Source organism: Homarus americanus, unplaced genomic scaffold (assembly GCF_018991925.1).
Source record: "Homarus americanus isolate GMGI-L3 unplaced genomic scaffold, GMGI_Hamer_2.0 scaffold2621, whole genome shotgun sequence".
Classification (NCBI taxonomy): Eukaryota; Metazoa; Arthropoda; class Malacostraca; order Decapoda; family Nephropidae; genus Homarus; species Homarus americanus.
The window spans coordinates 72,501-84,728 of record NW_024712007.1 but is presented as its reverse complement, the minus strand read 5'-3'; the positions used below and the strand labels follow the sequence as shown (position 1 = coordinate 84,728).

At 46.7% G+C, this 12,228-nt stretch overlaps 1 protein-coding gene across 1 annotated transcript; it reads right to left on the bottom strand.

Annotated features, from left to right (window-relative positions):
- Positions 1-2,143: 2,143 nt before the first annotated feature.
- On the bottom strand, positions 2,144-4,780 carry LOC121859152. The gene has a single exon (XM_042355892.1). It carries the CDS (start codon positions 4,778-4,780, stop codon positions 2,144-2,146), a length of 2,637 nt encoding a protein of 878 aa, XP_042211826.1.
- Positions 4,781-12,228: the final 7,448 nt, after the last annotated feature.

Below are 12,228 nucleotides of genomic sequence, written 5' to 3'. Positions count from 1 at the left end.
TCATGTCTCCCCATACCATATGTGTCATGTCTCCATACCATATGTGTCATGTCTCCACATACCATATGTGTCATGTCTCCCATACCATATGTGTCATGTCTCCCCATACCATATGTCATGTCTCCCCATACCATATGTGTCATGTCTCCCCCATACCATATGTGTCATGTCTCCATACCATATGTGTCATCTACCATACCATATGTGGCATGTCTTCCCACATACCATATGTCATGTCTCCCCATACCATATGTGTCATGTCTCCCCATACCATATGTGTCATGTCTCCCCCATACCATATGTCATGTCTCCATACCATATGTCATGTCTCACCATACCACATGTGTCATGTTCCTTCACACCCCTTGGCAACCTACCCCCCCTTTCTTCCCCCCCCCACCCCCCTCCTCACCCTCCCTCTCCTCACCCTCAGTCCCTACCCCCTCATCTCCTCTCCCCTCCCCTCACCCCCCCCTCTCTCTCCCTCCCCCTCCCCTCCACCCCTCTCTCCCTCCCCTCCCCTCCCCCCCCTCTCTCTCCCTCCCCTCCCCCTCACCCCCCTCTCTCTCCCTCCCCTCCCCTCCCCACCCCCTCTCTCTCCCTCTCCTCCCCTCACCCCCTCTCTCTCCCTCTCCCTCCCCTCACCCCCCCTCTCTCCCCTCCCCTCCCTCACCCCCCCCTCTCTCACCCTCCCTCCCCTCACCCCCCACCCCCCTCTCCCTCACACTGTGTTTACTTCTGGGACGTGTTTACATATGGTGTTGTTTACTGTTGATCTGTTTATTGTCATCACGTGTTTGTGCGTCCCAGCTGTTGTTTGTTTATTGTCATCACGTGTTTGTGCGTCCCAGCTGTTGTTTGTTTATTGTCATCACGTGTTTGTGCGTCCCAGCTGTTGTTTGTTTATTGTCATCACGTGTTTGTGCGTCCCAGCTGTTGTTTGTTTATTTGTTTCTCTGTTGATCTTGTCTCTGGCGGAGGTCGTGTAGTTGTTGTTGTTGTTGTTCTCTCTCTCTCTCTCTCTCTCTCTCTCTCTCTCTCTCTCTCTCTCACAAGACTACTAATTCTCTTCCTCTTCCTCATTCTCCTCCTCCTCTTCCTCATTCTCCTCCTCATTCTCCTCCTCCTCCTCCTCCTCCTCCTCCAAATGATGTCGAATGGTATTATTTTCCTCCCGGTGTCAGAAGGTATTACTGTAGGTGTCAAGTAGAGTACCAATTGTCAGGTGGTGGAACGTCGGGTACCAGGTGGTGGAACGTCGGGTACCAGGTGGTGGAACGTCGGGTACCAGGTAGTGGAGCGTCGGGTGCCAGGTGGTGGAGCGTTGGGTACCAGGTGGTGGAGTGTCAAGTACCAGGTGGTGGAGCGTCGGTACCGGTGGTGGGCGTCGGGTGCCAGGTGGTGGAGTATCGGGTACCAGGTGGTGGGCGTCGGGTACCAGTTGGTGGAACGTCGGGTACCAGGTGGTGGAGCGTCAGGTACCAGTTGGTGGAACGTCGGGTACCAGGTGGTGGAGCGTCGGGTACCAGTTGGTGGAACGTCGGGTACCAGGTGGTGGAACGTCGGGTACCAGGTGGTGGAGTGTCAGGTAGCAGGTGGAGTATCAGGTACCAGGTGGTGGGAGTGTCAGGTACCAGTTGGTGGAGTATCAGGTACCAGGTGGTGGAGTATCAGGTACCAGGTGGTGGAGTATCAGGTAGCAGGTGGTGGAGTATCAGGTACCAGGTGGTGGAGTATCACGTACCAGGTGGTGGAGCGTCGGGTACCAGGTGGAGTATCAGGTAGCAGGTGGTGGGTATCAGGTACCAGGTGGTGGAGTATCAGGTACCAGGTGGTGGGTAGCAGGTACAGGTGGTGGAGTATCAGGTACCAGGTGGTGGAGTAGCAGGTGGCATGGTGGAGTATCAGGTACCAGGTGGTGGAGTATCAGGTACCAGGTGGTGGAGGCAGGTGGCAGGTGGTGGAGTATCAGGTAGCAGGTGGTGGAGTATCAGGTACCAGGTGGTGGAGTATCAGGTACCAGGTGGTGGAGTAGCAGGTGGTCTTGTTGCAGCGGCTGTGTTGTATGACAAGACCACACACACACACACACACACACACACACACACACTCTCATTAGACAGCAGAATCGAATGGCGTCAAATTATGTTGTAAAAGAAGACAAAAATATGAACAGATTTGGATTAATGGAGGAGGAGGTGACGTGTGTGTTGTGATGCAAGCCAGACTGTGTTGTGATGCAGAGCCAGACTGTGTTGTGATGCAGAGCCAGACTGTGTTGTGATGCAGAGCCAGACTGTGTTGTGATGCAGAGCCAGAGCGTGTGGAAAGGCCGACTGTTGTGATGCAGGGCCAGACTCAGGCAGATGCAGAGCGATGCAGGCCAGACTGTGTTGTGACAGAGCCAGACGTGTTTGATGAGCCAGACTGTGTTGTGATGCAGAGCCAGACTGTGTTGGTGGATGCAGAGCCAGACTGTGTTGTGATGCAAGGCCAGACTGTTGTGTGATGCAGAGCCAGACGGGCCAGAGCAGAGCCAGACTGTGTTGGGATGCAGAGCCAGACTGTGTTGTGATGCAAGGCCAGACTGTTGTGTGATGCAGAGCCAGACTGTTGTGTGATGCAACAGACTGTGTTGTGATGCAGAGCCAGACTGTTGTGTGATGCAGAGCCAGACTGTGTTGTGATGCAGAGCCAGACTGTTGTGTGATGCAGAGCACTGTGTTGTGATGCAGGCCAGACTGTGTTGTGATGCAGAGCCAGACTGTGTTGTGATGCAGAGCCAGACTGTGTGTGATGCAAGGCCAGACTGTTGTGTGATGCAGAGCCAGACTGTTGTGTGATGCAAGGCCAGACTGTGGTGATGAGCCAGACAGGTTGTGATGCAGAGCCAGACTGTGTTGTGATGCAGAGCCAGACTGTGTTGTGATGCAGGCCAGACTGTGTTGTGATGCAAGGCAGACTGTTGTGTGATGCAGAGCCAGACTGTGTGTGATGCAAGGCAGAGGGAGCCAGACTGTTGTGTGATGCAGAGCCAGACTGTTGTGGGATGCAGAGCCAGACTGTGTTGTGATGGGGTGATGCAAGGCCAGACTGTGTTGTGATGCAGAGCCAGACTGTTGTGTGATGCAGAGCCAGACTGTGTGTTGTGATGCAGAGCCAGACTGTTGTGTGATGCAGAGCCAGACTGTTGTGGATGCAGAGCCAGACTGTTGTGTGATGCAGAGCCAGACTGTGTTGTGATGCAGAGCCAGACTGTGTTGTGATGCAGAGCCAGACTGTTGTGTGATGCAGAGCCAGACTGTGTTGTGATGCAGAGCCAGACTGTGTTGTGATGCAGAGCCAGACTGTGTTGTGATGCAAGGCAGACTGTGATGCAAGGCCATGTGTTGTGATGGCCAGACTGTGTATGCAGAGCCAGACTGTGTGATGCGCCAGACTGTGTTGTGATGCAGAGCCCGACTGTGTTGTGATGCAGAGCCAGACTGCTGATGCGCCAGACTGTTGTGGATGCAGAGCCAGACTGTGTTGTGATGAGCCAGACTGGTTGTGATGCGGACAGACGCGATGCCAGACTGTGTTGTGATGCAGACAGACTGTTGTGGTGATGCAAGGCCAGACTGTGTGATGCGCCGACTGTTGTGTGATGCACAGACTGTGTTGTGATGCAGAGCCAGACTGTGTTGTGATGCAGAGCCAGACTGTTGTGTGATGCAGAGCCAGACTGTGGTTGTGATGCAAGGCCAGACTGTGTTGATGGCCAGACTGTGTTGTGATGCAGAGCCAGACTGTGTTGTGATGCAGAGCCAGACTGTGTTGTGATGCAAGGCCAGACTGTGTTGGATGCAGAGTCAGACTGTTGTGTGATGCAGAGCCAGACTGTGTTGTGATGCAAGGCCAGACTGTGTTGTGATGCAAGGCCAGGCTGTGTTGTGATGCAGAGCCAGACTGTGTTGTGATGCAGAGCCAGACACTGTTGTGATGCAAGGCCAGACTGTGTTGTGATGCAGAGCCAGACTGTTGTGTGATGCAGAGCCAGACTGTGTTGTGATGCAAGGCCAGACTGGTTGTAGCCAGACTGTGTTGGATGCAGAGCCAGACTGTGTTGTGATGCAGAGCCAGACTGGGATGCAAGGCCAGACTGTGTTGTGATGCAAGGCCAGACTGTGTTGTGGTGCAAGGCCAGACTGTTGTGTGATGCAGAGCCAGACTGTTGTGTGATGCAAGGCCAGATTGTTGTGTGATGCAGAGCCAGACTGTGTTGTGTGATGCAAGGCCAGACTGTTGTGTGATGCAGAGCCAGACTGTGTTGTGATGCAGAGCCAGACTGTTGTGTGATGCAAGGCCAGACTGTTGTGTGATGCAGAGCCAGACTGTATTGTGATGCAGGGCCAGACTGTGTTGTGATGCAAGGCCAGACTGTTGTGTGATGCAGAGCCAGACTGTGTTGTGATGCAAGGCCAGACTGTGTTGTGATGCAAGGCCAGAGAGTGTTGTGATGCAAGGCCAGACTGTTGTGTGATGCAAGGCCAGACTGTTGTGTGATGCAGAGCCAGACTGTGTTGTGATGCAAGGCCAGACTGTGTTGTGATGCAGAGCCAGACTGTGTTGTGTGATGCAGAGCCAGACTGTGTTGTGATGCAAGGCCAGACTGTGTTGTGATGCAGAGCCAGACTGTGTTGTGATGCAGAGCCAGACTGTGTTGTGATGCAAGGCATGTGCTGTGAGCCAGACTGTGTTGTGATGCAAGGCCAGACTGTTGCGTCACCACTATACACATCCTTCACTCTTGGTCAGCTGGAAGACCTTGATACTGTGTGAGATGGTTTCAGTCTCCATATGTGTGTTGTATTGTTGTTGTTATTATTATCGCTATTGTTGTTGTTATTATCGTTATTGTTGTTTTGTTATTATTATTGTGGTTTTTTTATTATTATTATTGTTGTTATTATCGTTATTGTTGTTTTGTTATTGTTATTATTGTTTTTTATTGTTGTTTTGTTATTATTGGTGTTATTATCGTTATTGTTGTTTTGTTGTTATTATTGTTATTTTTTATTATTGTTGTTGTTTTTATTATTTATCATTATTATCGAGTTTTTAAAGTGAACAAGAAAATAGTGGTTTACTTGATCGTTTCTAGAGCCAGGTAGTCGCCACACAGGTGTTCCGTCATTAGTGAAGGTGAGGTAACCCGCCACTCACCAGGTATAAGGTACACCTTTGTTATTCAGTCACCACTCTCCTATTCTCCTCTTCCATAGTACACATACATACATACATACATACATACATACATACATACATACACCGTCATGTACTGTATTCTGAATAAGTTGCTGTAGCTTACCTGGACTGATACACTAATTAATACAGTGACTAATTAACCTGAAAAAAGAGGAAGAGGAGAAAGATAAACAGAAAGAAGGAACAATAAAAAGACGATAAAGAAGGAAAACAAAGGAAAAAGAGGAAGAACAGGAGGAGGAGGAGGAGGAAGAGCGTTTAAATACAGCTCAATGAATTATTCTATTACAGGTGTGGGTGATATAGGTCACGGTGTCCGGACATACCTGAAGGAATTAAAACCTTTACTAATTTTCAAGAGCTGTGGTATTTTTCTGACATTTCCCGGAGTGTGTGTGTGTGTGTGTGTGTGTGTGTGTGTGTGTGTGTGTGTGAACTTTTAAAAACATTGCTAAGGTTTATTTTAATTGAGAGAGAGAGAGAGAGATAGAGAGATATATATTTATGAATCTTTAAAACAATTTCTGGGTTTTTAATTGCTTGATAGATAGATAAATAAAGAGAGAGATAAGTCAATTGCAAAAGTACTCCTCTTTTACGTGCGTGAGAGAGAGAGAGAGAGAGAGAGAGAGAGAGAGGGGGCAGTTATCAGGTAAAATACGGCTGCAAATTTACGTTTACCTGAAGGTTTATTCCTCGTTAGGTAGCCAGGTAGACCTTTTTTTTTACTTTACGTTAAGAGATCATTTTGACGTAAGTTTGTTTAAGAATCCTAACTGAGGTGTGTTGAGGCAGGTGTGGGAATAATTATGATTTGAAAAGACTTATACAGGTGTGTGTGTAATAATAATTAACGGTTTATTAATGGAGTTGCAGCCGGTGGCCGAAAATATACAAACTTACATTTGACTTAGACATAATGATATGCGTTGAATACATTTACAGGGCTGTACAGTACATAAATCAGGAGTTTATTATTTTAACAATAGATGGGATGGTGCTGTTCTTATATTCTGCGGGCTCTATGGGCTGAATTTTGTTGTAGTGGCGGACTGCGCGTGGTGGGAAGCTGCCGGTGGCAGGAGGTGGCGATGACGAGGATAGTGCAGTAGTCCACTGCCAAATCCTGCTAGTGCTTGGTGGTGGAGGTCACTGAGGGATGGCATTTCCAGGGTGGAGAGAGCGTTGGTGTAGCCGGAGTAGTCTGCGCCGAGCATGATTCTGCAGGCCATTTTCTGTACCTACTCTAGCCGACGTTGTTGGGTAGAGTTGAGAGAAGACGACCAGGCTGGTGACGCATACGTTAGTTTGGGGAGAATAAAGGCGTTGTAGATGGTGTGTGTGTGTTACCGCATACCTGTAAACACCTGTTATTGTTGAATACCTGCACAGCCAGCACATGTCTTTATCGTGCACGTGTCCGCTATATACAGGGTGTACAGGTGTGTGGTTGTCGCTTTACCTTAGCGCATACCCCCTCCACACACCCTTTAAACGAAGAGACCCCAAAAAATCACTACCAATTTCTCGTACGAAGTTGGTGAATATCCTTATATAAAAAAGCCTGTTATTGACAGCTTCGTATACAGTATCTAGAATGTTGATACAGCGAGAATAATGAAATAAATTAATGTTTGTGGTTAATTTATTACACAGTGTGGAAGATGGTTAGGTTAGGTCAGGTCAGGTCAGGTTAGGTCAGGTCAGGTCAGGAGCACTTATTTTACCTATTTCATATATGGTTAGGTTAGGTTTAGTACACTTTTTTTCCTACTTCACGTATGGTTAGGTTAGGTTTAATACACGTTTTTTTTCCTATTCCACGTATGGTAATGAGGAAAATTGTAATGAAAGAAGGTATAAAAGCCACAACAAACACACATCCACCACGTTAAAAATATCCATCAGTCAAGTCATGCCAGGTAGAATTTTTGACTGACTATAAAACCCACCTGAAATTAGTTACCTGTCATAAATAGTTTCCATGTTAGTTCATTATATTGAGGAATGTTTGGTTGTGTAGGAAAATACAACTTTATATAACATAATTTTATAACCAATCGTTGTGTAGGAATTCCACTTATTACAGTAATTATTTCATGTGATTTATTTGGTTATTTCAGTAATTGTTGTGTTTAATGTTGGATGATACAGGTGTGGTGATTGAGGGTTGTGGTGGTGGTTGAGGGTTGTGTTGGTGGTGGTTGAGGTTGTGGGTGGTGGTGGTTGAGGGTTGTGGGTGGTGGTTGAGGTTGTGGTGGTGGTTGAGGGTTGTTGTGGTGGTTGAGGTTGTGGTGGTGGTGGTGGTGGTTGAGGGTTGTGGTGGTGGTGGTTGGAGGGTTGTGGTGGTGGTGGTGGTTGAGGTTGTTGTGGTGCTGGTGATTGAGGTGGTTGAGAGTTGTGGTGGTGGGGGTAATTGTGGTGGGTGGTAGAGGGAGGAAAGGAGATAATTGTAGTGGGTGGTGGTGGTTGAGGGGGGGACAACAGCTGTGTAAAGGTGATCTCATCCTCCCTACACCTGTGGAAATACAATCACAGGTGTGCCAGTGTTGTATTGTTAATTAACTCCACTAACGTAATATAAATTTACACAGGTGAGTTATAATCGTAGACAGTTTACACAAACAAATACCAGACCGACTTTAATGTATATAGGACTCAGTATGGCGGTGCATAATAATGATTTATAGTTAATGTTCAGTCACAGTAAAAATTCTCTCGACACTTGGTGGTATGTACAGTCGGCTGCAGTTCTACCTGGTACACTGGCTGGTCCATTTTTGAGATGTGGCAGATATGTGGAATGTTTATCTGGTAGTGGAGTGTAGTGTAGTGAGTGTAGTGTAGTGTAGTGTAGTGTAGTGTAGTGTAGTGAGTGTAGTGTAGTGTAGTGAGTGTAGTGAGTGTAGTGAGTGTAGTGTAGTGTAGTGAGTGTAGTGTAGTGTAGTGTAGTGAGTGTAGTGAGTGTGTGTGTAGTGTAGTGAGTGAGTGTAGTGAGTGTAGTGTAGTGTAGTGTAGTGAGTGTATGGTGTAGTGTACCACCGCTGTGACGTAGGCGTTTTGGGTGTCAGTTTTTATAAGTCAATATATGTGAGTGTGTTTGTGAGTTAAAGTGTATTTGTAAACTGATGTGTCTCCAACCTACACACACACACACACATTCCATCCGCAAATTAATTTTCCTATTTCCATGATGCAGGAATTCATTTGTTCATCATCCTATATTAAATAAATAATAACAGCACAAAATTCATATATCTTGTAATTTTTTATTTTTTATTTTTATTTTTTATTTGACTTTATTTTTTCCAATTACATTATTGATCGCGAGCTTCCTCCTCTTCATCTTCTTATCTCTGACGTCACCCTATCACTGACGTCACAAGTCGGAGGTAACCAATCAGAGGCGAGATGTATAATTCTGATAAGATTCAACAAGTTTCAGCCAATGACAGTCGACAGGTGTGGTGTATGTACTGTAATTACCTGGAGGGGAATTTCCAACGAGGTTTTAAAAGGTGATTCACTGTGTATGCATTGTTGCGTCAAAAATATAATCCTGTGACGCCAAAAAGAGTAATGAGGTTTGTAAGGTGTTTTGGTTCTCAGAAATGGTTCAGGACAGGAGTTTAATGGTGTGTGTGTGTGTAAATAATAATAAATAATAATTAACGGTTTTTGAAAATTCTGCAGCCCGAAGGCTGAAAATATCCATTGGACATAAATGACTTATTACATACATTGGTGGTTTAACAAAAGCCTTCATTAGAGAAAGGTAAAGGAACATACAGAACATACAGATTAATGTAGGTGTTGAACAGCAAACTCGTAGTGTAGTAACTCCTCCCAGATGGTGTTAGGAGGAACTCACGTGGTGGCAGTTCCTCAGATGGTGTTATGAGGGACCTGGCGTGGTGTAGCAGTTCCTCAGATGGTGTTATGAGGGGCTCACGTGGTGTAATAACTCCTCCCAGATGGTGTTATGAGGGGCCTCACGTGGTGTAGTAACCCTCACAGATGGTGTTATGAGGGGCCTCAGTGGTGTAGTAACTCCCTCTGATGGTGTTATGAGGGCTCACGTGGTGGTACCTCACAGATGGTGTTATGAGGACCTCACGTGGTGTAGTAACTCCTCACAGATGGTGTTATGAGTGGCCTCACGTGGTGTAGTAATTCCTCACAGATGGTGTTATGAAGGGCCTCACGTGGTGTAGTAATTACTCACAGATGGTGTTATGAGGGACCCCATGTGGTAGTAACTCCTCACAGATGGTGTTATGAGGGACCTCACGTGGTGTAGTAATTCCCTCACAGATGGTGTGATGAGGGACTTGACGTGGTGTAGTAATTCCCACATATGGTGTTATGAGGGACATGTGGTGTAGTAATTCTCACAGATGGTGTTATATGAGTGAGGTTGTCCCAGGCCTTCCTATCGTAGACGGATTAACACATCGGTGGTTGTTGTTGTCTCGCGGGGGCCGTTATCACTGGTACCTGGGACCTCACTGTGTGAAGGTTAACTTGGGTACGACTGTTACTGTTGAGTTGTTCTCACTGACTTAAGCACTGTTCACTGTTCACCTCTTTTAACAATGGTTCCGTTCCTTTCCTAAATGAAATTGTAACTTCTGGCGAGAACGTGTTGATATTCCGGTGGGGAGGAGGGTTCAGGGGAGGGGGTTGGTATGGGCCAACTTATTGTTGACCTGGCTGCTCCGAGAGGAGCGCCAGGTACGTCTTGACCCTTCGGTGGTCAAGGATGTGTGTGTGTGTGTTTGAATCTGCCTGTGTATGTATATCTGTATGTATGTATATATGTAAGTATGTATGTATGTATGTATGTATGTATGTACGTGTGTGTGTGTGTGTGTATTTGAATCTGCCTCTGTATGTAAATATGTATATATGTATGTATGTATGTATGTACGTATGTTTGTGTATGTATGTGTGTCTACCCAGCAGTAATTTGGAACCTGGATGTTAATCGATTTGCGGATCGTATTCCGGGGTAATGGTTAGCCAGTGCAGTTGGCGAGTTGTCCGGTCTTCTCGGACTATTCCTTGACACTGGGTCATGCAGCTCGTTAACTCAGGGTGTGGTTGTTGTGTTGGCGACAGCTTCTACCCTGAACACTGGGTCATGCAGCTCGTTAACTCGGGGTGTGGTTGTTGTGTTTACGACAGCTTCTACACCTTAACACTGGGTCATGCAGCTCGTTAACTCAGGGTGTGGTTGTTGTGTTGGCGACAGCCTCTACACCTAAACACACTGGGCAATGCAGCTCGTTAATTCAGGGTGTAGTTGTTGTGTTGGTGACATCTTCTACACCTTAAGCACTGGGTCATGCAGCTCGTTAACTCAGGGTGTGGTTGTTGTGTTGGCGACAGCTTCTACACCTTAAGCACTGGGTCATGCAGCTCGTTAACTCAGGGTGTGGTTGTTGTGTTGGCGACAGCTTCTACACCTTGAACACTGGGTCATGCAGCTCGTTAACTCAGGTGTGGTTGTTGTGTTGGCGACAGCTTCTACACCTAAACACTGGGCAATGCAGCTCGTTAATTCAGGGTGTAGTTGTTGTGTTGGTGACAGCTTCTACACCTTAAGCACTGGGTCATGCAGCTCGTTAACTCAGGGTGTAGTAGTTGTGTTGGTGACAGCTTCTACACCTTAAGCACTGGGTCATGCAGCTCGTTAACTCAGGGTGTAGTAGTTGTGTTGGTGACAGCTTCTACACCTTAAGCACTGGGTCATGCAGCTCGTTAACTCAGGGTGTAGTAGTTGTGTTGGCGACAGCTTCTACACCTTAAACACTGGGCAATGCAGCTCGTTAATTCAGGGTGTGGTTGTTGTGTTGGTGACAGCTTCTACACCTTAAGCACTGGGTCATGCAGCTCGTTAACTTAAGGTGTGGTTGTTACACGAGGGCCAACTATTATTTGTGTGCGTCTGTCTGTCTGTCTGTCTGTGTCTCTTAAATTATATATAAACTATCAAATTATTTACCATTGAGAGTCAGCAAGTAATTAATTGTTTATTTCTTTTACCTGAAGTCTTAGTTAATTAATCAATCCACAATTAACAAGGAAGAAAATAAGTATCGGGTTAAGGAGGATTAGGTTGGGTAGAAGAAGAGGTTAGGTTAGGTTAGGTTAGGCAGGCTTGCTGGGTTAGGTTGCTAGGTTAGGTTGGGTTGGAGGTTAGGTTGGTTAGATTAGGTTAGGTTAGTTAGGTTGGGTTGGTAGGTTGGTTAGATTAGATTAGGTTAGGTAGGTTAGGTTAGATTAGATTAGATTAGATTAGGTAGGTTGGGTTGGTGGGTTGGGTTGGTTAGATTAGGTTAGGGTTAGGTTGGGTTAGGGTTAGTTAGGTTAGGTTAGATTAGATTAGATTAGATTAGATTAGGTAGGTTAGGTTAAGTGTGTACTCAGATCACAAACACCGCTCAATACACACTTAAGTCAACACTCTGACCTAGATTACCCTTTCCCTCAAGAGTATCTCCGCACAAGTCACCACACCTGCCACTTCACCTGTGTCAATGGAGAACAAGAACACACCTGAAGCTGTGTTTTGTGTTCCTAATTGACTTTTTCACCTGTTCACTGTCGCCGTACACCTGTGAGTCTCTCTCCTTCCCTCCTTCCCCCTACCCTCCTTCCCCCTCCTTCCTCCTCCTTCCCTCCTTCCCTTCCTTCCTTCCTTCCTTCCACCTCTCTCCCACTCTCCTTCTCCTTCCTCTTCTCCTTCCTTCCTTCCTTTTCCTCCTTTCCTTCTCTCCTCCCTTCTCCTTCCCTTCTCTCCCTACTCATTTAAATACATTGTGTTTTAAATAGTTGAGGAAGTAACAGGAGGAGGAAGACGTGGATGATGATGAGGAGGAGGAGGGGAAGGAGGTGAATGAGGAGGCAGAAGAGGCGGAGGAGGATTAAGACAAAGAAGAAGAGGAGGTGGGGGAGGAGAACGACGAGGAAGAAGAA

What these genes read in the sequence shown, in the direction of transcription:
- LOC121859152 (XM_042355892.1), bottom strand. Translation starts at nt 4,780, where the DNA reads ATGTGTATAGTGGTGACGCAACAGTCTGGCCTTGCATCACAACACAGT.